Source organism: Giraffa tippelskirchi, chromosome 9 (assembly GCF_054371585.1).
Source record: "Giraffa tippelskirchi isolate mGirTip1 chromosome 9, T2T-mGirTip1v1.2.pri, whole genome shotgun sequence".
Classification (NCBI taxonomy): Eukaryota; Metazoa; Chordata; class Mammalia; order Artiodactyla; family Giraffidae; genus Giraffa; species Giraffa tippelskirchi.
The window spans coordinates 7128929-7152910 of NC_137283.1; the positions used below are offsets into that span (position 1 = coordinate 7128929).

A 23982-nucleotide genomic window follows, 5' to 3' on the forward strand; every position below is an offset into this window, starting at 1 on the left:
CACATGTGTCCACCTGTCTGTTGACGGGTGAACAGGCCTGGACTGAGTGTGTGCATGTGTGCAGCTCTTATGTCCAAACCGACAACACAGGATCCAACTTAAGGCAACATGTCTTTTTCACACCACTTACCATGAAAATATTTCCAAGTAAATAAATACAGATCTCCAAATGCATCTTAGCGGCTCTGGTATCTTCCACTGTACAGATGTACCATCCTATCTATGCTTTCCAACTGTTGATGGTCTGCATAATCATTTGGAGTTGTGTTTATGAGCTCTCCTGGTAGGGTATCACGGCAATTCAAAAGGAAGTCAAAGATCAGAAAAGCAATGGTCCACTAGATCAAAACAAGACTATTTTCCACTCCTTTGAACCAACCTCAACTTAGTGAAGTGGCTTATTCAGCCCACTCAAGTCTAGTTATGATTTAAATCAGAAGCTATAATATAAGACCTGTTCAACATTAAAAACAGTAAGATCGTTTGAATACAAATTTTATTTAATAAAAAGGCTACATGATTCTTAAAATAAAAATCAGAAAAACTTCAAACGCTTCCCTTCCAAGCCTGTGGATGCCTCTGTGTAGCTGGGCTACCAGCCCCACCCCATGACCACGCAGCTGGGACGGGGTGCGTCAGGCACCGCCGGGCGCCAGGGAAACCTAGGTAAGAACACGCCTAACCTATCTTCCAATCAGAAGTGAATGCTGGCATTCCGAGCGGTGAGGTATGTGCAAGGCTAGAATTCTGAAGGGTCACAGTCTTCATCACAGGGAGTCGGCCATGAGTCTTGCTCCTAGTTTGCACGTCTGTGGGTCTGGACTGTGCGAAAAACCGGCCTGTCCACGAACTCCACGGTGCACAGTTCCGGGCTACTGTCCCGGCAGGGCGCATGCTCCAGCTCCAGCACCACGATAGTGTTCGGGGTCGAGGTCACCAGGATGTGCAGAGGCACGAACAGGGTCATCTGGGGGCCCCGCACTGGCCAGTAGCGGCCGAGGTTAAAGCCGTTGATCCACACCTGACCCTGGAGAGAGAGAACACCATCAACCCAGCTGTGCTGACCCTGCTGAGGGGCGTGAGAACCTTGGTGCAGGGGGTGGGTGGGGTGGGGAGGCAGGCAGGGTCCCCAGGAGGATACTCAAGTCGGGCAGGAGCTGGGTGGAGAAGCCACAAAACTCATCCCAGTACCCACCCTGCTTCAGGAGGAGACCTATGCGGCACATTCACCTAGTTTCTGAATTTTGTCCTGGGTCCGGCGCGACGTGGGGGTGGGGTGCCTGTCTGCACACACCCGCCTCTGCCCGAGACCTCTGTACACAGTCGCCTCCCTGCCTCCTCAAGAGACGAGCTTTGCCTCTGTGCTCCCCCTTCCTCCAGGCAGATGGGGACCTTGCTGCACGAGGTAAGCAAGAGCCCAGCAGCCCAGACACATGCGCCCTTAGAAGGATGTGGGGGTCGAGGAGGGAGAGGCTGGCCGCCCAGCTGGGCATCTGCCTTCTTGCTGCGTTTCAATGCTTTTCACACCAGCATAAGAGTGAGGGGTGGGGACTCGTTTCAAGGAGCACAGAGGATCCTACAAGCTGCGAAGACTTCTATGAGTAGGAAAAGCTGCTTCCACGGCAAAACCAAGGAGGACAAAGTTCTCAGGAATGGGGACCGGGCCTGGGTGTGTCCGCACAGCGTGACAGCAGGAGCTAGAATTTGCTGTCAGCTGGGACTTAGCAGTTGACGGAGTAGGTGGAACATTCTGTTACAGAGAAAGCAAGGGAGCAAAGGAGAGGAGGTCACACACAAGAGGGAGACAGAATACCTGGGAGAGGAGGGGTGGGAGGAAGAAGCACCACAATTGGCCCCACAGTGGCCCTAAGGTCTTGGGGGAACATCCTGGAGAGGCCCCGTCCTCGTGGACCCCTGCGGCCCTGACCCTGAACCCAGCTCTGGGTGCTCACCCTGGAGCTAGCTTTGGGTAACTTTCAGCCCCCAGGCAGCCTCTGGACGCGAGCTTTCCACCTGGCTTCAAACCTTACTCCTGCCGCCTCCGGCCTGTGTGACTCTGGGCAGGGGGATGGGGCAGGCAGGAGGGAGCAGTGCATGGTCAGCATGGCGTGGCTGCACCCCTCACGCCACCCAGTGAAAAGACCTTGGCCTCCACGGCCCCTTGAAAGGAAGCCAGTGATGGAAAGCCACCTGTCTGTTGGGATAAGTCATTTAGAAAAAGGGTGACAGTTTCACACTTCTCAGAATTATTTTACTCTTGTTTTTACCACGGGATATGCTATCTCGATCCATCCTGAAGGTACATGCAAATGACAACTTCACCAGGGTTTATCATATTGAAGATCTGGTGGCGCCCCGTTTCTGCAGTATTAGAGAACAGCGGAGCCCGACTCTGTGGTTGTGAGGGGGAGATGGGCTCCAAGGGGAAGAGAGGGAGAGCGCTGTGAGCAGCACGTGTGGGTGACCCCGGCTCCACACTGCGTCCTGGCCACATTGAGGACCAGTCCCTCCCAAGATGCTGCTCCTCCAATACCTCTCTCCAGCTGCACCGAGCAGGTCTCCTGTGTTGGGACTGGGGAGCTGGGTGGAAAAAGGCTCCCCCCAGCTCCCTCCAGGGTTAGGCGGTGCAATTCACCTGGCAAAGGCGATGGGGTGCGGCGGGCTGGGGCCCCAGGAGGACCTTGCTTGACACTGGAAGGTGGCAGGGGAGCTGGGCCACTGTCGGGGGTTTGCACAGGTAGACGAGGGACTGGCACCTATGGGGTCAGCTCGCCCTTGGTCCCCCCACTCCCCCAGGTCTAGCTTATCCTCCTAGATGCTGCCCTGCTCACAAATGGTGAGGCAGTTGCATGAGACAACAGCCCTAAAGACGCCCCCCATGAGCTTCCAGGTATAACACTTGCTCCTGGGAGCCCCTCGAGGTGCCGACTGGACCAGCCCGGGAGGAAGATGAGCATTTCCGCCTTTGATTCTCCAGTCCCTCTTCCAACTTTCGCTTCCCCAGCTGCCCCCACGTTTCTGGAAGGTCCAGCTCCCACCAGTGAACACTCAGGGTGGCCCCCCTTCCCAGACTGCTCTGTGACTGACAGATGTCACCCCTAACTGTCGCTCCTAGTTGCTCATCAAAGTAGATGTAATTTTTCTTCTGACCCTCCTGGCTTTGCATCATCTGTTTAAGTTATCTTTTCTCTCCCAAGTTATCACCCACTTGGAGCCTTCAGCTCCCATCTGGATTCTGCCTCCTACCTCACCTAAGTGCCTCTAACATGTAGATATCGTGCCTGGCACCTTCTCGCCAACCTTCCCCAAATTCAGGGTTACAGTGTCTTTGTTGTTGTTGGTTAGTCGTTAAGTCGTGTCCAACTGTTTTGTGACCCCATGCTGTAGGGGTCATTCTGTAGCCCACCAGGCTTCTCCATGGAATTCTCCAGGCAAGAATACTGCAGTGGATTACCATTTCCTTCTCCAGGGGATTTTGCTGACCCAGGAATCGAACCTGTGTCTCCTATATTGCAGGCGAGTTGTTTGATTTTGGTTAATTCTCCAAAGCAAGGAAAGTCTTCAGGACAGTTTCCCTCTACTCTCCGTCCTTAACAGAATGGGCGTTCAGTGACGCCTATGACGGTTTGGTTGCCCTTCCAACCCAGAGGAATGAAGGATTCGGAGAGCACAGGTACAGAGGTCTGAGGCCCTGCTGGTCCACAGAACTGTCCACAGAGGTGGAGGGCTTGGTGCTGCCCCACAGGGTAGCTACCTGCACTCACCAGCGGCTGGTGCGAGGGAGGAACTCAATTTTCGCTCTGAATTAATTCAGATGTAAATGTAAAATAGCCAGGTGGCAGGCGACTGTTGTGCTGAGCAGCTCAGCAGAGGTGTGCTGAATGCCCATCACTCCATCATCAGACCAATCTCTCTGCTCCTCTCTACTTTCACAGCTAGTTCTTCAGACACATTCCGGGCAGTGTTGGCTCAGGCTCCTGGAGACACCCACCTCTCGCCCCCCACCGCCCGGGCAGGTCCCCCTGCTTCCTCTAACTCTAGATCTACACAGCGGCCACGTGAACATCAAACAGTCCTCACGAGGTCCTGCTTCTAAGCTCCTTATGCGGCCCACGGGCATACACCTTGGTCCTCTCGCCCTTGTGGTCAGCTCCTCGCTTTCCTCCTGCCCACACCAAGCTCGCTCACCTGTGCACCACGCTTCACCCTGAGCCTGCAAGGCTATCCCCTCCACTCCAAGCCTTCAGATCCCTCAAGTGTCGCCCCCCCCCCACCTCCACAGAGAGAAGGTCATGCCAGCCTCCTCAGTCCTGGGCCTTCCATTCCAAGTCATCCGCTTGCCCTTTAATATCGTTCTTCTAGTTACTGTCATTGTTTGCACACGTAGTCATTTGTTTCACTACTGGTTTGTCAGCTATTTCCAGCAGAGGCTCCATGAAGAGGAAGGCTGAGTCCACCTTGTTGAGGGAGAGCTTCTCAGCACCCAGCAGAGAGACGATATACACCCATGACACCCAGGAGGTAAGACTCGTGGACGATTCTGCCCGGGCAAATACCCAGCCCCACTTTAAGAATACTCCTGTCCCTCCCCTCCCAGCTTAAGAATTTAGGGACTACTGTTCACAGGAAGAACAATGCAGCATTTGCCTACTCCCTTGATTAACACTGTGATTTTTTAAAACACAATTTTTTAAGGCACTAAAAAAATCAGTGTAGGACTTCCCTGGTGGTCCAGTGATTAAGAATCCACCTGCCAATGCAGGGGACATGGGTTCAGTCCCGGGTCCGGGAAGATCCCGCATGCTGTGAGCAACTACACCTGTGCACCACAACTGCGGAAGCCCTGTGCTCTGCAACAAGAGAAGTCACCGCAGTGAGAAGCCGGCGCAGTGCTACTAGAGAGTGGCCCTTGATTGCGCAACTAGAGAAAGCCTCTGCACGGTAACCAAGACCCAGCGCAGCCAAAAAAAAAATCACTTTAAAACAGTCAAACTGAAAAAAAAAATCTATTAAAACATATATACACATTCTGATTCTTGTTTCTCTTTTAAAATATTATGCTGCAATTATTGGTGGGGGGAGAGTAGGCCCATGTGATCTAAAAATAGACATAACTCTTTTTTTTCCTTTTGTTCTAGCCATGTGGCTTGCGGATCTTAGTTCCCTGCCCAGGGATAGAACCTGTGCCCCCTGAGGTGGAAGCTCGGAGTCCCAACCATTGGACCTCCAGGAAAGTCCCTATAAGTAGACACACTCTTAATCAACACAGTAACTATTAATACATACTAAGGCCGAGCGTCTGTAGAGTGAACACCAACGGCTTCAGAGTTTCCCTGGGTTGTCTCAGCTGAAACATCTCCGTGACAAATGCTGACTTTCTCTGACTGTGGCTTGACCCCTGCAGACTCCCCGCTCTCCGCTAAATATTATCGCGGAGGTGGTAATAGTGCCAGTGAAGGACAGATTCCTGGCAGTGACTGACTTGCTTCTGTGTTAATCAGACAGACATGTGTCTGTCGGTCTGTTTTCAATTCTCCAGATAAATAGAACCCTCTGAGAAGAATGTAAAGCCAAAGATTCAGTCCTGGTTTAAGTCATAGCTTCAACGTTTTCAAATGTGGTCAGGAGTTCCTTTACCAACACCAAACTTGCTTCGAATGTTGACTCTGTTCTACTCTGGAAGAAGACATTTAGACACTTGGGGGACTTAAAGGTCCATTTCTCAAAGTTAAAAGGTTTCTCATACACATGATTCATGAGTATTTATGGTGCTAACTTGGGAGGAAAAAAACAAAGAAAAAAAAGTAAAACAGTGAGAGATAAGATGTTAAATAAACCTCCACACAGAAGAAAAACAAAATCTCCCCTTCCTTCAGACCCCAAGTCTGTAGCTGATGCAAATCCTTTCCTTCCTCCTTTGTCTTAGAGTAAAAAGTTTACAATTTCTCTGTATTTTAGGACAGACCCAGATAGAATCGAAGCCACGAAAACGCAGAATATTAACATAAAAGATGAGTCACTTCCTGCTCTCAGCAAACCCCAAAAGATAAATTCCTTCCTTTTCAACTCCCCCAGGGTGTCACCATCGCTTGAGCTTTTCATGGAGCATCTCCTCTATGACTGTTCTCACGCATCCTCACACTCCTGGAATGAAGCTAAGAACTGGTAAGCGACAACCATCTCTAGGCAGCCATATACTATTTGTTGCAGAGTCCATGCACTAAAATTTGTAGGAGATTCTTGCACTCAGAGCCCATTTACTCCTGTTGGCACACAATTCTTACACGCCTTGTTCCTAAATTAATATACATTTGGGCAAAGGTGTCTATCTAGTTTCCAAGTTCACAGGACTTGTGATTAGAAATAAAGGAATGAAGCGGAAATAGTAAACTTTGTTGGGGGTAGGATAACTGTAAATCAGGCCAAAAAAGAGTTGAAAAAGCATATCAAATTCAGAATGAAAGTAGGGTCAAACAGGGCTACGACTTCGTGGCAGGCTGCAGAAATGCTTCCAATTTTTCACAGCATATGCACTCAGAAGTAGAATCTTGGATGGGGCTGGTCAAGTGCTGGGCAAAGGACATGGAAGAAGTGACGTGTGAATTCTGACTTGGGTCTTAGGAATCCTTGCGCATCTGCATTTTTTTCTTTGAACGCTGCCAGTCATCATATGAGCAAGCCCAGGTTGCCGTGCTAGATGGTGAGAGAGACATAGACCTATCTGTACGGCCTCAGCAGACACCAGCCAAGCCCCAGGAGGAGGGCCTCCTCGCTGACTGGAAGGGCTTGCCCAGCCAAGACCAGTGGAACCACAACCCAGTCTGCCAACACTCCAAATCAGGAGCTAAATACATGGTTGCTGTTTGAAACCGTGAAGTTTGGGGTGGTGTTTTAGACAGCTGAAAGCTAACTGATGCACAACTCCAAGGCGTCAACGTACAGCAGCATGCTACTTTTCAGTAAAGTAAATGATGTCACTGAACCCAATTTCACAAGAGGAGGGTTATCCTCTACTACTCAGTTCCTCTTTCACCAGTTAGCCTCCAAATCCCATCTCCAAGTCCCCAGCTCTGTCGTTATCTGCACCTCTGTCAGGGTTGCTGTAAGTAAGTGAGAGGGCTCAGGTGAGCACTCTGCGTGGTGGCTGGGATGCAGGGAGCTCTCCACAACAAGACTGCTGATATCATTTCCCACAGCCGGGCCCCTTTTTCATCCTCTCGGCTGCACTAAAGTCCAGCTTCCTTCCTTGTCCCTGGACCACTTCTGCAGAAGAGCAAGCTTTGGGGGAACGAGGAAGAAGGGTCTGTCTTATATGTACCAGACGAGAGGTGCCTCTGAGGCCTCCAGTGGTCAGTCCACCCCGGTGGTTGGATGTGGTGTCCCTGCCCACAAAAAGGACGAGCTGGAGCTGGAAATCTGGGTGTTACATCTGTGGGGATGAGCTCCCCTAAAAGTGTAAGCAGAGGGCCCTGAATCAAGTCCTGAGAACTGAAACACAGACAGAGAAAGCAAAGCATGAGAAGGAACGAAGACAGGGTAGGAAACCAGAAGTTTGGTCATAGACATCAGGAGAGCTTCAAGGGAGGGAGTGGTTAGCTATGTCAGACGTTACTTGCCAAGAAGTTAAGTGAGAAATGTCTGGGGAGCATGTCACCATGTGGGTGCCGGTGGTCTCAGCAGGGACAGCTTCCGAGGAACACGGGAGCAGAGTTCCTCCCCATTCCCCTCCACTCTACAGACTGAGTCCTTTCCTGACCGGCACCTTCCCTCTGCATTCCCATAAATGCTGAAGTCTCCCCTTTAACTTGCATCATACAGCCCGGCCCCTGCAACCTGTACAGAATTATCCATATAGACTCAAGACTGACGGGCCATCTAGAAAATGGCCATCAGGTGTGGAAACAGAGATGACACAATTTCATTGTGCTGAATGCAGCTTTCCTTTTTTGCTGTGTTCCAGACTTCATGGCCACCCCCTGCGACGACCAAGAGCGGACAGCTCTTCCTGAATGAGCAGGAAGTACCTGAGTGGCCTCTGGCCCCCACCATCCTCCTGGGTTTTCCCCCTCAGAGGCTGACAGCTCCATACCTCCACTTGTGTAGGCTCCAAACTCTGGAGTCCTAGTTCTGAACAACCAGTTGGAAGCTGGGGATTCCCATGAACCCCTCCTCAGATTCAATAATGTCCTAGCATGGCTCACAGAATGCAGAAAAACACTTTACTGGTATTTATGGGGTTATTATAAAGGATACAACTTAGAAATGGCCAGACGAAAAAGATTCACAGGGCAAGGTATTAGAGGTGCAGGGCTGAGCTGCCAGCCGTCTCCACGTGTACCTCGCGCCCAGGTGTAAGCTCTCAGCATCTGGAAGTGTTCACCAACCCCAAAGCTCCTTGAATCTTGTTGTTCTAAAGTTTTTTTATAGAATTCCATTTCCAGTCCCTGACCCTAACTCCAGAGGTTGAGGAGGGGTGGGCTGAAAGTTCCAACGTCTAATCACATTGTCTTTCTGGTGACTAGGCCTTAGGATAGGACTGATCACCAGAAAGACCAAATGATTAGAGAGCTGGAAATTTCAAAAGCAAGATTCAAAAAGAGTCTCCAAATAGAAGATATTTATCAACCATTCATTATAAATTCTTTTATCCATGGTTCTTTTACAAGCTTCTTGCTTATCTTCTGTATTCAGTGTTGATTTTTTTTGGTCGCCTGCATGTGGGATCCTAGTTCCCTGACCAGGGATCGAACCTGTGCCCCTGGCAGTGGAAGCTTGGAGTTCTAACCACTGGACCACAAGGGAGGTCCCTCTATGTTGCTTCTTAATGTTCAAAGCTTTATTCTGGTAGAGGAAAAGCCGGAAGTTATCCCACCCCTCTCACCCCCATGCTCTGCTAGGCACCCAGACCTACTGAAAGTGGTAAAAAATGCAGGAAGTCTACAGAGGATATTCACGTGGTGTCATCCACATGCATCTGAAGGAGAGACAAATAGCACACACGTCACTACAGAGACAGAGGAAGGGTTTTAGGTCTGGCCCATCTGGCAAGCTGGAGCACTGAAGAACAATGCTCACTGTGGGGAGTTTGTGGTCGGATGAGAGTTCTGTGCAGACAAAGCGCTGGCCTGTGTCTCTTGGATGAAGCAAAACATGTCAGACCACTTCCCAAAGAAATCCCAGCTGACGTTCGGGCATTTAACCAGAAAGCCACATCCGACTCAAGTACGGCCTATTAATCAGAAGTGACTTTTTTTTTTAATCTCCTGAATCTCCTTATCAGTGACTTCATTCACCCCATCAAGATCGTTTCTCTATCACAAGTGAATGGCAGAAGTCAAAGGGCCTGAACAGGGGCCTCGATGGGGGCTCCCAACTGGAGGAGGAGAAAGCGGGTTTGGTGCCCAGAGGCAGAGGCTTAGAAACCACCCACGCTTTGGGTGGTCCATCCCCTCTGCATCCCTCTGATCTGCTAAAGTGCGCATCCTCCCACACTCAGAACTCCGTGCCCTGGGAGGGGGGATGTGATCTGTCTGCCGAGCGTCTGCCCATCACTCAGAACCTCAGGAGCTGGCCTGGACGGTCCATGGCAATAGGGGCCACCGCTCGCAGGAATAGAATAGAAAACGCACATGCTGTGTCCTAGGCATGATAAACGTGTGTTCTCTGACCTTCAGACCTAGGCAACCCAGGCTCACAAATCTCATGGATAAAGCTTTACTGAGATGTAATTCACATACTATATAACTCCCTCATTTCAAATATACAACTCAGTGGTTATTAGTTTACTAAAGAGCAATCCAACCATCACCCCAAAGAAAAACTCTTCAGTCTTTAGTATCTGCCCCCCATTTTCCCTCAACACCCCCTTTTCCCTGTTGTAGGCAACCACTAATCTTCCTGTGTCTATAGATCTGCCTGTTCTGGACATTTCATACTCATGGTATCACATGGTATATATGGTTGGTGATTAGCTTCTTTCATGGGACATGTTTTCAAGGGTCATCCATGTCGTTCATTTGTCTTTTTTTAAAAATATTTTTATTTATTAACTTACTCTTGGCTGTGCTGGGTCTTCATCGCTGTGTGGACTTTTCTCTAGTTGCGAGCAGGGGCTACTTTCCAGTTGTGGTGTGTAGGCTTCTCACTGCGGTGACTTCTCTTGTTGTGGAGCAAGGGCTCTAGGGTGCACAGGCTTCAGTGGTCGTGGTACGTGGGCTTAGTTGCTCTGAAGTATGTGGGATCTTCCCGGATCCGGGATTGAACCCATGTCTCTTGCATTGGCAGGTGGATTCTTTACCACTGAATCACCAGGAAAGTCCTGTTCGTTTGTTTTTACTGCCAAATAATTTTCCATGAAACGGATAGACCATAGTTTGTTTATTCATTATTAGTTGATGGACACTTGGGTTTTTTGACCTTTTAGTTGATTTTGGATAATTCTGGGTAATGCTGCTGTGTATGTTTGTGTACCAGTTTTTACCTTTATTTTTGGCTGAACCATGTAGCATGCGGGAATCTTAGTTCCCCTGCATACTAAGTTTTGATCAGACATAGGAATTCGATGAGTTTCTTGGGTTCCAAACACCCTGACACATTCATAAATATTGTGTGCACATGTACTTTAAGGTTAAACAATTTTTGTTTTACTTTTGGCTGCGCTGGCTCTTGGCTGCTTTGTGTGGCGAGGGGGGCTGTGGGGGCCCCGCTTTGTTACCGTCCAGGAGCTTCTCACTCAGTGGCTTCTCTGGCTTCGGAGCACAGTGGGCTCTAGAGTGCGGGCTCAGTAGTTGTGGGTCACGGGCTTACTTGCTCCACAGCATATGTAGAATCAATCTTCCCAGAGATGGAACACGTGTCCCCTGCACTGGCAAGCGGATTCTTATCCACTGCACCACCAGGCGAGTCCTGTACATGAACTTTTCAGGCATAAAGGTGCAGAAAACCCATCAGACTAAGTAAGTGAAGAGCTTCTGCCTGGATCATTAGCACAAGCTCCCCCTGGCCTTCGAGGCCCTGTACACGCTGCTGGCCTTTTCACTTGGGCCTCCAAGTCAGACAGACCTAGGGCTGGGGAACCTTTCCACCAGCATGTCTATACCTCACACCAGATACTGAGGTCTTTGAGCCTCTATCTGCTCGTCTGCAAACTGGAGACACTGCCGGGACATCCTACCACAGGGGCCTCCTTTGATGATTATAAAGATAGTGTCTCTTAAGCGCTGAGCAAAATGCCTGGGTCAGTAACTCTTGGGTGTGACATTTCCATGACCTGGCCAAGGTGAACCCCTTTGACCTCCAAAAACATGCTATGCTTTTCCATTTATTTTTTCCTTTGTATCTGCTATTCTTTCACTTGAAGTTCCCTCCCTGACATAACCTCTGATTCTGATGAAGGACTATCCATCCTTTGGGTGTGTTTCAAGCTCCATCTGAGCCCTCAGCCCTGCTCATAACTCCTGGGAAAGATAATGCTGTCTTTATGCATTGCATCTCTTGAAGGTTCTTTCTCTAAGCCGTGGAACTGATACTTCCTGGTGAGCCACCGTTTGTGTTGGGTCTTCTCATGGGCCTTGGTCCCATACCCCCAGCAACAGCCAAGCCTCTCTTCACCAACGGGACCCTTGGAAGGCCTGCACTCCACTCACCTCCAAACTCACCTCCAAAAGGTTTCTTGCAAGGGACCCAGCAACATAAGCCATTCCCCTCTTCCCCCTGAAGGCAGTAACAGAGCAACCAGGCCCAGGGAGGAGGCCAAATAAACCAGGCACTTAAAAAAAAATGCCCCTCGTGAAACTTATGGCTCAGCGGGTGAAACTGGGGTGCCAGCTTGAGTGATGAAGTGTCACGGGTGCTGAGTCCAGGCTGGGCTCTAGGGGGATCAAGGGGGACAATGGGTCTAGGAAGGTTTCGGAGAGGAGTTAATGCCAATCTTGAAGTTGTGAAGACCCAGTGGGCACAGAGAGGGAATGAAAAAGGTGAACAGAGGACACCAAGAGGGAGAAGGGGGGCAGTAACAGGGGGAGGGGGATGGGGTGGAAGGGCGAGGTGAGGAAGAGGGAGGGAGAGAAGAGTGAGCATGCGCAATCCAGTGGGAAGATCCAAGGAAGGCCATACTTTATTTCCGGGTCCCAGCGGCCCTAGATATTGCTTCTGGGCTACATGCAACAGGGAGTTGGAGAGAAGATGGAAAAGCTGACAAAATGCAGGAGGAGGAAGAGAGAGAACACAATCTTGGCCTGGAGGAAGAAGGTGGGGAGGGGGTTTGGAGCTTACACTTCCTTCTAGAGGCCACTGGGCAGGAAGTGAGGGTGGAGGCAGAGAGATAAGTCTGACAGGAAGCTGAGGATCAAAGGATCTCACCTGACAGCGTGTCCTCAGTGGAGGAGGTGGGGAGGAGGTAGGTGGTTTAAGGGAGGTGGTGAGAGTTAGAGGCCAGCTGGGGATAGGGAAGACAGAGGCCAAGGACTGCTGGACAACTTGGGGACCTCCAGAGTTTGGAGACAGAGGAGGGATGAATATGCCAGAGAGGCCACACCAGAGGTCCTCAGTTACTGATGAACTAGCAGAAGCCAGTGGTGAACCCATTCCCAGTGAGGGTGAACAAGGAGCGGAAGGGCGAGAGGGCCAGTGGATTGACGGCTCCTAAGGAAAAAAAAATGGTGGTGATGTCTAGGCAGGATAGGGAAGAACTGTGGCCCTGATGGGGGAGTTTCAGGTCATCCACAAGATCCAAGAGTAGACTTGGGAGCCTTGAGGGTTTGAGGGATAGAAACATATGGCCAGAGAGAGGACAGTAGAGCTTGAAATTACAGAAGTATGTTCACCAGGAAATATATGCTTGGGCGATAAACCAAGTCTCAATAAATTTAAGAAGATTTTGCAACCATCACCACAGTTTAATTTGGGGACATTTTCATCACCCCAAAGAGAAACCCCATACCCATTTGCAGTCACTGTCTATTCCCACCCTAAGTCCTAGGCAGCCATTCATTTACTTTCTGGCTATATAGATTGGCCTTTTCTGAACAATTCAGACAAATGGGATCACACAATATGTGGTCTTTTATGACTGGCTGCTTTTACTTAGCATAATGTTTTTCAGATTTATCCATGTTGTAGCCTGTATCAGAGGTCTGCCCTTTTTTATTGTGGAATATCATTCCATTGTATGGATATTCCATAGTTTATTTCTCCATTTATCAGTTCATGGACATTTTGAATTATTTCCAACTCTCAGTTACTTTGATAATGCTACTATGAACATTCGCATGTAAGTCTTTGTGTAGACACACATTTTCACTTCTCTTGGAAACAGCTGGGAGTAGAATTGAAGAATCCTATGGTAATTTTAGGAGAAACTGAAGAAACTGCCAAACTGTGTTCCAAAGTGTTTGTACCATTTTACATTTCTACTAGCAATGGAGGAAGGTTCCCATTTCTCCATATCCTTGCCAACATTTGTTCTTGTCCATCTTTTAATATTACAGCCATTCTAGTGGGTGTGAAGTGGTATTTCATTGTGGTTGATTTGCACTTCCTTAATGATGTTCAGCATTAAGCATCTTTTCATGTACTTATCTTCTTTGGTGAAATGTCCATGCAAGTCCCTTGCCCATTTTTTGAGTGGGTTGGTCATCTTTCTATTACTGAGTTATAAGAATTCGTTATATATTCTAGAACCAAGTCCTTTGTCAGATATATGAGTTGAAAACATTTTCTGCCAATCTGTGGCTTGGATATTCATTTTCTTAAAAATGTCTTTTGAAGGGAAAACATTTTCAATTTTGATAAAATCTAATTCATCAATTTTTTTCCTTTAAGGATTATGGATTAGGTGTCAAGTCTAAGAAGTCTTTGCCTAACCCAAGATCAGGAAGATTTTTCTCCTTCTTCCAGAAGTTTTACAGAAGAATTAAGTTAGAAGTAAAAAAATAAGAAATGCTTCCAAAACAAAAACAAAAACAAAAACACAGAGAATTCCTTGGTGATCCAGTGCTTAGGACTGTGTGCTTTCAATGCTGAGGGCCTGGGTTCAATCACTGGTCAGGGAACTAAGATCCCACAAGCTGTGCAGTATGGCCAAAAAAAATAAATATGAAAATTAAACAATGCATATTTAAATAACTTATGTTCAAAGAAGAGATATTATGGGAAATTAAAAAATATTTCAGACAGAATGATAATGAAAACATATTTCCATAAACATGTAAAAATCAAACATTATAAAAGGGCACTTATTAAACACATACCATGTGCATATTCAGCTTCCCTGGTAGCTCAGCTGGTAAATAATCTACCTGCAATGCAGGAGACCTGGGTTTGATCCCTGGATTGGGATGATCCCCTGGAGAAGGGAATGGTTACCCACTCCAGTATTCTGGCAAAGAGTCAGACACGACTGAGCAACATTCACTTTCACTTTCACATGTGCATCTTCTCTTGCAGCTTTTTTCCCAGTATTGTTTTCCTCTTCTCCTTCAGAGTCAAACTTCTCAAAAAGAATGTTTATCTTCAAGTATCTGTATTTTTCATGAGTTCATCTCCTCCCCCTACAGTCCTCAATAGAAGGCTGTTTGGCTTGCAGTGTTTGCTCCACTGGCTTAGCCCTTACTGAGGGTCGCTGTGACCCCTGGTGCTAAATCCAGCAGAGGTGCTTCAGTCTTCATCTCACTTGCCTCTTGGCAGCATAAATGCTGTTCTCCTCCTGTTTGTTTGGTCTCTCCTCGCTCTCCATCATGTTTGTGTCTCTCAAAGATCAGCTCAGTGTCTTCCTTTCTTCCTTCTGCATCCTTTCTCCTTAGAGGAACTTGTCTACTCCATGTCTTCAGTGGTCATCCATATACAAATGATCTCATACATATATTCCCAGTTCAGATCCCTCCTCTGAATACCCACCCATAAATCCAACAGCCTCCTCAAGAACCTTCTCTCCGCTATTCCCCATGGCCTAACTCAACTGTCCACATCCAAACTCATGATCATGCTCTTCTAGCACAAATCCTCTTTTGAAATTTCTTCTTTCAGTAAATGGTGTCATCTTCCTAGCAGCAAGCCTAGAACCTAACAGTCACCTGATATGTCCTTCTCTTTAAATACCTATATCTAATCTATCATTACCTCTTTATGGATTTAACTACAAACATCTCTCAAATAGTGTGTCATTACCATCTTGTCACCCACCAACCCAATCTGGCAATGAAACTATGGTCCAGCCTCCTAGATAGTCTCCCTGAGCCCAATGCATCCCAGGGTCACAGAAACTCATTGCATCACAACCATGCCATGTCACTCTGTTTTGGTGGGTCTCAAAAGAAAGATAAAACTGTAATGTGATTTAATACCCTGTTCCGATCTAGTCTCTACCTACTTTCTAGCTTCTTCTCTGAACCACATTCTCTCTTCTCTGTGTTCCAAACAGTTGAGTTCTCTATAAGTTTCTCATTCTGGCCACTTCTCCTTCTAACCACATAACTTTTGCATATGCTATCTCCTCTGCCTGGCGTATATTTCCCTCCCCTTTCTGCCATGTTAAGTCCTATTCAATCCCTCTATCTCTATCAAGCATCATGCTCACATGTCCATCATCCCCTGACCACCTTAACATGGTCAAATGTCCAATTATTGTCAACCTCCATATCTCTTCTTAGCATCCATTGCATCTGCAATTTTATCATTTAATTTGAGTGATGATATGATTTGGGCATGCTAGACTTTAAGTTCCATGAGAGCAAGACGGCTTCCCTCGTGGCTCAGATGGTAAAGAATCTGCCTGCAATGCAGGAGACCTGGGTTTGATCCCTCGGTTGGGAAGACCCCCCAAAGAAGGGAATGGCAATCCACTCCAGTATTCTTGCCTGGAGAATCCCATGGATAGAAGAGCCTGGTGGTCTACAGTCCATGGGGTCACAGAGTTGGACACGACTGAGTGACTAGCACACACCCAGACTTTAAGTTCCAAGACAGCAAGAGCCATATCCAGTTCTCTTCATTTTGGATCCTTAGTGCCTGGCACAAAGTTTGGGCACATAGTAATGAAAAGGAGCAGGACCCTATGGTCCTTCCCCCAACCATGTTTCCTGCCTGCCTTTTGTCTGTAGAAAACCTTTAGCCAAAGGATAAGTTTAGTCAGAGAACTGAGAAAATACAGAAGCAAAGGAAAACAATCAAATAGGATAAAATAATAACTTAAGTCAGTAAGCAAAGTCAAGGATCTTTAGTTTCTTCTCAAGGGCTTTAGATAATATTCGAGCCATATCCTTGGAGCTGTGTTGTAGATACTGAAACCCCACCAGGTGGAAGAAGTTAACTACATGAAGACCAGACTGTAGCCATAACATAAGGTGCCACAATTCCAAGAACTGACACCGGAATTGAAGATTAATTGTACTTAAAATAATCAAGAAGACACTGATCAGGGATTTCCTGGCAGTCCAGTGGTTAGGACTTCACATTTCCACTACAGGGAGCCCATGCTCAATTGCTGGTCAGGGAACTAAGATCCCCAAAGCTGTGCAGTGCAGCAAAACAAACACCCAAAATGCTGGTGAGACCACTGCATGATCAATTTCAAGGTGACTGTCAGAGCTGACTGTAGCCCCCTCCCTAACACCTATACAATCCTGAAGATCCCCTTTAAAAGCTCTTGCTCACTGCTTGTCAGTGGGAGGAGGAATGAGTTGGCCTTTGGACAGGAGTCTGCCCTCCCTCTGATTGCATACATCTGAAAAAAAGCCAGCTTTCTTTCCCACTAACCTTGCCTCTTTATTGGCTTTTCAGCTCCGAGCACCTGGACCCACTTTCGCTAACAGATTTTGATGCAACGTGAGACTGAGCTCTCGCGATACCTGCCTCCTGGGGTTTTCCCCGAGGGAAGCCGCCACCATGAAGACGCGCCAGGAAGGCTTCAAGGAGCCATTGCTCATGGCTCTCAGGTCCTGGGAGGAGGTTTGGGGGACATTCCTACTAGCTGCCGAAACCATTTGTTTCGGGGAGCCTCCCTGTTTCTCGCCTGCTCGGCACTGGCCGCCAACATGCGCTTTTCTTTGGTGGAATGGAAAGACGCCGCTGGACGAGTTGAGGGGCTCCCAGACCAGTAAGTCCACGGGTGTGCACCCGGCTAACTTCTCTTTTGAGCTGGAAGTGCTATTTGGGCATTTTTGCCAGCTGGTTCTGATGTCTGTATGAGGTTGACGGCCGTTTGTGTTGGAAAGTGTTTATTTGGGACTCCATATCCGTCATCCTCTCAGGGGATTTATGACAGTTCTTTCTTCTGGTGTGTGAGTGTGTATTGTTTGTGTGATTGGTATTCTTGTTTTTTTTGTAAAGTGAAAAATTCAGGTCCAATTTATTAGAAAGATTTTAGCTATGAAACTATGACTAAAGAAAAAAAAGATGACTTTTTAAACACTGAGTGGCCACCAAGTGTTTTTCAAACTCCAAAAAATTTGGTTACAATGAGTCTTTTATTTTTGCATATGCAGTTAGAGAAAACATACTTGTTTTTTTTTTTCTTCAGGATTCTGACCCTGAGAGAAATAAAAATATGCTTAGGAGAAAGCTTGAAGTTAACTCTTACCATACCCTTGAAATACAAACACAGCTCACGTTGAGACTTCAGACTTGGGTTATTTAGTACAATTTTAAACAAAAAGAAAAAACGAAAGAGGGCTTAGAGTTAAACACAATAAATGCATATTATTAAATACACATATTGTACCACATATTAAAGAGAAATTGTGCAATGAAAAAAATGTATGTTTTTGGAGGTTATAGGAATATGTTCTTAAGTTTGCCAATCAGAAATGCTGGTATAACAGTTCAATTACTTTGTTTCTTAGTTTTGTTAAGGTTTTAAAGGGTTAAAAATTGTAATATGTAAAAATGATAAGGGATATATTTCAGTACATAAAGCAGGTAGGATATGTGTTGTCTGCCAGAGAAAATATAAAGGACGGAGATTTTGTTTTTTTCCTTTGGCCCCACCGTGTGGCATGCGCGATCTTAGTTTTCACCAAGGATCAACCCTGTGCCCCTGCAGTGGAAGCTTGAAGTCCTAACCACTGCACTTCCAGGGAATTCCTTGGAGATATTTTTGTTGGAAGGATAAAAGGAGAATAACTTTTGGGTGGGAAAAAAATTAGAGAGAAATTAAAATGGCTACAGAAAGTATCCTTTTTTGTAAACAAAAACAAAGTACTATGAGAAAGGAATTTCGGACACTTAAGATATATTAAAATTAGATTGAATTTAAAAAGGTAAATGAATTTTAACAGTAAGCTGATACAGGGCAGCAATTTGGTTTTCTGTTATGAGAACAAAGTTTTCCTGGAATATTGTGCCGCTTTTGATAACAGATTGTAAGTTTCTTTATCTAGGTAACTTTGAGTTTTCCAGAGGGCCCCTGAGGAATTTCTGAGAAAAATACTGTTAAGAAATTGAAAGAATTCTAATGGAAAACTGTTGTTTTTCTTCTAATCATACTTTTGACCTCAGTGTTCAGGATGGAAAAAATTGTTTAATGAAGTCATCACAGAGTATAACTACTCATGATGTGTATCATTGCTGGCTTTAAGTTTACTTAAAACACATGTACGATGTGTAAAGATTGGGTATAATCAGTAAAATGTATGGCCTATAAAATGCTTCCCTGTTAGCATACCTCTGTATGCTTGTTTGTTATGTCTAATTAGTTTTCTCCCCATGTGGATGACTAGATAAATATATAGACAAAAAGTCGGCCTAGCACTGAGGGACATGAATGGACCTGGAGCAGGCAACAACTGAGCCACTCTGACCACAGTGGAAAAATATATTATCAGTGCTTTTTATGGGAAGATTTACAATTGAAAGGGGAAAATGGTAGAAGTTTTCATGTATTGAGGTATGGGGAAGTCATTCTGGCTTATACATGATTTAATTTGAACTTTAGGCTAACCAGGGCTTCCCTGGTGTCTCAGATGGTCAAGAATCCACCTGCAACGCAGGAGACCTGGGTTCGATCCCTGGGTGGGAAGATCCTTTGGGGAAGGAAATGGCAACCCATTCCAGTATTCCAAATAGCCGGCTTATGGCCTATTAGACATACATTGTACATCTGCTTTAACCATTAAGAAGAAAATACATTCAGGGAATAATACAAAGATGCATTTTGATTATTATCCTCATCTGTAATATGTCTGCTCATTTTTAAGCGTTTATCCAGGTGCTGTGACAAGGCAATCAGACTGAGGTCATGTTTTCACAGTACAAAATACTGATGCTAAACTTGAGACTTGAGATTATTTCCAGCTCTGTGTCCATTCCCCAAATTAGGCAGGACTGCACCCCACTTCAGTAGAAAGGAACCAGAGAAGTCAGCACCCCACCGCCTCAAAGAATTGGGGAATATTGGAAGAGAAATGGAACTGAAGCCAAGTTCCTCTGCCTACTTTATTATTAACTTTATTCTCTATTCAAAACTTTTATTCCATTTCTTGCTCTGTATCTGTCTCTCCTTAATCTTGAAGAGTGTCAAAAAGGGGTGGATTGAAAGGGAACAAGATCCTGTGGTCCCCAACCCCCCATATCCTCTGCCTGCCTGTTGTCTGTAGAAAACTTTAACTAGTTTAATCAGAGAATTGGGAAAATACAGAAGCAAAGGAAAACAATCAAACAGGACAAAATGATAATGGTTTAGCCAGTAAGCAAAGTTAAAGACATTTAGTTTCTTCTCAAGGGTTATAGATAGTATTCTGAGCCATATCCTTGGAGCTGGGTTGTAGACACTGAAACTCCCACCAGATGGAAGAATTTAATTACATGAGGACCAGACTGCAGCCATGACATAAGGTGCCACAATGCCGAGAACTGGCCCCTAGGAAATGGGAACCGACCGACCCTGGAACTGAAGATTAACTGTACTTAAAACAATCAAGATGACACTGCTCAGACCACTGCATGACCAATTTCAAGATGACTGTCGGAGCTGACTGCTGTTTCTGCATGTAGCTCCTCCCTCCGCCTATAAAAGCTCTTGCCCACTGATTGTCAGCGGTGGGGGAGTCGGCCTGTGGACAGAACTCTGCCCTCCCCCAGCATTGCCAGCCTCTGAAATAAAGCAAACTTGCCTTTCCACCAACCTGACCTCTTTATTGGCTTTAGGGGGGGCGAGCAGCTGGACCCACTCTCAGTAACAGAAACCACTAAAATATTTGTTGAATGAATAACTTGAGTCATGATAAGGTCATCTAGGATGAAAATAGAACTTGAAGCAGAGAAGACAATGGTGAAAGAAGACATGTCTTCAAAGAATAAAGGAGAATGAAGCAGGCAGTAAAGTGGCCAGGGGAGAGCTGAGGATCCTACAGACAGGTGGAAGCACCCCGGGCGTGGGGGCATCCTCATACGGAGGTGGGGTGGTCTGGAGAGTACAGAGTTAGGCGTGAACAAGAGAAAACAGGCTTCCCAGAGATTTGCCCCTTCGCCTGGGCCAGATTTTCTTCAGTATAAACAAGAAATGCTATTCCTAGTCAGTTTTCAAAGAAGGTATGATTTTTCTTAGGGGAAGGAGGAAGTTGCTAAACAAAGTTGTCAATGAAAATGGGCTAGATGGTGTACCTTCAGGCTGACCACAGTATCTTTGAAGATCTGCTATGGTCCTGCTCCTGAGAAATGGATGAACTGCCACAGAAAACCCTCCACTCACTGAGTCTCACGCAGCACACCATTAGCAGTCTTTTGGATGCTGTATCAGACACAGAAAAGCAGACATCTGAGGCCTAAATGCAAATACTTTCCATGAAGACACATACCTTGGTCCATCCAGGAAACTGGATGAAGGTGTCCTGAGGCAAGTCTGAGATGCCACTGGGAATAGTGAAGTTACCCACATAAAAGGTGGGGAGTGCGTAGGTAGGTGGGCTGCGTGCACGGGTTTTATTGTGGTAGCCACTGTCACGGCCATCCCAGGTCCCCAGGTGACTGCGTACTGCATCCTCCATGTCCAGCGGGAAGATCTCCCAGTCAGTGAGGATTTCAGAATCAAGGGTCAGGTTAGAAACAAGACCCTGTAAAAGAGAAACAGAGTGATGAGCTGGGGGGTAAAGATGGGGGTGGAGAGAGGCTTCACGTGACTCTGTGTTCCAGCCCTGAATTCCTGGGAGAAGCAAACTGGGATATGAAATACCAACAGCACGTGAAACTCAAACTGTGTGTACATCAAAATGACAGAGATCTGGCTCGAGGCCAGAGCTTTAGACCCCAAATCCCCAGTCTTCGGTGTTTGGTTCAGAGACATGGCCAGAAGAGAGGAAATGATGGTTTTGAGGATGGGAGAGTGAATGGAGGTGGGGGGGGATGCAAAGGAACACTTGGCCCACTGTAAAAGGGTAGAAGGGTCTGTGACAATGATGGGGAGCCTGAGACACATTCTGAAGTTGCTCTATTTGTCCAGCGGGGGCAAGGGCCTGGGGTGTCCATGGCACCAGACACTGCAGGGAAGCCTTTGCTCGTGGCTCATCTGGCTTCCTCTTCCCAGCCTTTCATGAGGGGAACTTTTCCATCCCAGTGGGATCCTGTATTTGTTCTACGACACCTCTCAATACCATCCCTCAATGGTCCAATCAGTAATTCAATAAGCGTTAACCACGCAGCTCTGTGCCAGGCTCTTTGCTGGGTCCTGGGGACTGAGACACCTCACAAGAATCCCCGTCACTCTGGGGGTCAGTGTGGCCTATGATAGCCAAGCAGGACGACCATTAATTAGTCTGACCACAAGGATGGTAACAGGGACATTTCTTTTATACTGGAGACAAAAGTGGCCCCTGCATGGCTGTTCTCTAAGAGTGTCAGTGCTTTGCTTTTGAGATGCCACCGGGAGGGTGAGGAGATAGCCCCAGACCCCTGTCCTGTCGTGAGTGTTGCCATCATTCCAGAGGTGCAGCCTTCCCTTCTCTAGCACATGGTGAGCTACCCAAGGGGCAGCCTGTGTCTCAGCATCCTTGCCTTCCCCCAAAAGCACTGCGTGGAGCACACACACGGTGTAAGAGCATAACCAACATTTACTGAACAATGCTCTCAAAATGTACATCAGGAAAACGTATTTGGACTAGATGCCTAGGCACAGACTAACCAAGAGAGGTGAGAGCAGTGCGCAGAGGGAAAGGCTTTCTAAAAGTCAAGAGTTTGTCCACACCCAGAAAACAGCAGAACAAATGCTAAGTTGGCTTTGTTGGCAAGGGAGTGCCTTTTGCAGGCTCGGTGGGTTTTTTAAGCAAAGGAAAAGCATGGTGCGGTGGCTTCCTCCTCCTGTTTCTTGCTAAAGGATGACTGAACTCAAATGCAAGGGTTCTGTTTGCAAAGCTCGACTTTCTCATCATCTACAGGGGAAAACAGATCTTCAAAATAACCCAGCTTCTAGGTTGCAAAACAAACCAGGTAAGTTTACTCATCAAATTTGGCAAAGTGGGTGTGCTTTTAAAAATTACTTCTATGTGGACTTCCCTGGTGGTACAGTGGATAAGAATCTGCCTGCCAGTGCCGGGGACATGGGTTCAATCCCTGGTCTGGGAAGATTCCACATGCCTCGGAGCAACTAAGCCCATGAGCCACAACTTCTGGAGCCCCTGCACTCTAGAGCCCACAAGCTGCAACTACTGAAGCTCATAAGCCTAGAGCCTATGCTCCACCATCAAGAGGAGCCACTGCAATGAGAAGCCCATGTGCTGCAACTAGAGAGTTGTCCCAACTAGAGAAAGCCTGTGTGCAGCAGCAAAGGCCCAGCGCAACCAAAAAAGAAAGTTACTTCCCCGTTAACAGGGCTGGAAGGCAAGAGTGTATGCAGAAGAGTCTTTAAGTGGATTTATAGAAACTTCCCCAATGACTTAGGCACAGTTCTGTCAACTTTTGAGTCTCACTCCCAACAGGGAGGCTGCTGCTGCTTCTAAGTCACTTCAGTCATGTCCGACTCTGTATGACTCCATAGACGGCAGCCCACTAGGCTCCCCCATCCCTGGGATTCTCCAGGGAAGAATACTGGAGTGGGTTGCCATTTCCCTCTCCAATGCATGAAAGTGAAAATTGAAAGTGAAGTTGCTCAGTCGTGTCCAACTCCTAGCGACCCCATGGACTGCAGCCTACCAGGCTCCTCCGTCCATGGGATTTTCCAAGCAAAGGTACTGGAGTGGGTTGCCATTGCCTTCTCCCAACACGGAGTCTGGGCCTACCTTAAAATCGTTGATATACGAGCCATAGTTCACACGCCCCATATTCTCCACCAGGAGGTCCAAGGTGGCTCCAGCTTTCCCTGTTATGTTCAGGGTGATCACAGATTCTCGTTCAAGGACTCCCTGGGGGACCTGTGGGTTCAATACCAAATGAGAATTAACTAGGGTGGGAGGGTCAGCAGAGGCAGCCTGCTCAGTTAATTCCACACTCATTTTCCTACCTTGAAGTGTCACCAGACTTGGGACAGAAATGCTCTGATGGCTCCTTTGCCCAAGTCCTCAGCCAGATGCCCAGGCTCCTGCAACCACTGGTTTCTACATAGGAGGGTTGCCAGACTCAGCTCCCAGCAGGGAAGGGCTGAGGCTCATTTCCTTAGCTCTGGGATGTTTTCCTGTGTGTCTATTTTAATTTTTTTTTAATTCTGTATTTATTGTTATTTTAAATGTCATTCATTTATTTTTAATTTTTGGCCATGCCGCAAAGTACACGAGATCTTAGTTCCCCAGCCAGGGATCCAACCTGCACTCCTTGCAGTGGAATCACAGAGTCTTAAACACTGAACTTCCAGGGAAGTCCCTTGTTTTTTAAATTTAATTTTCATTTTATATTGGGGTATAGTTGATTTACAATGTGTTCATTACAGACGTACAGCTAGCTAAGTGGTACAGGTATATGTATACATATCAGTATATGAAGTCTTTTTCAGATTCCTTTCCCAGGTAGGTTATTACAGAGTATTGAGTAGGCTGTGCATCTGTTTTTAACAGAGAGGGGATGGAG

At 46.9% G+C, this 23982-nt stretch overlaps 1 protein-coding gene across 2 annotated transcripts in view; it reads right to left on the reverse strand.

The window, feature by feature from the left end:
• Window positions 1–479: 479 nt before the first annotated feature.
• Window positions 480–23982, reverse strand: part of GLB1 (galactosidase beta 1) — a 97935-nt gene continuing 74432 nt past the window's right edge. Inside the window, exons 14-16 of one of the 2 annotated variants that reach the window (XM_081527103.1) lie at window positions 23202–23333; window positions 20790–21044; window positions 480–1027 (exon numbers count right to left, since the gene is read on the reverse strand). In XM_081527103.1, coding sequence (XP_081383229.1) covers window positions 797–1027; window positions 20790–21044; window positions 23202–23333 — 618 coding nt within the window. In that variant the 3' untranslated portion in view covers window positions 480–796. Of the gene's footprint in view, window positions 1028–12875; window positions 14067–20789; window positions 21045–23201; window positions 23334–23982 lie in introns of those variants that run through there. The other variant, XM_081527104.1, reaches the window with a different exon arrangement.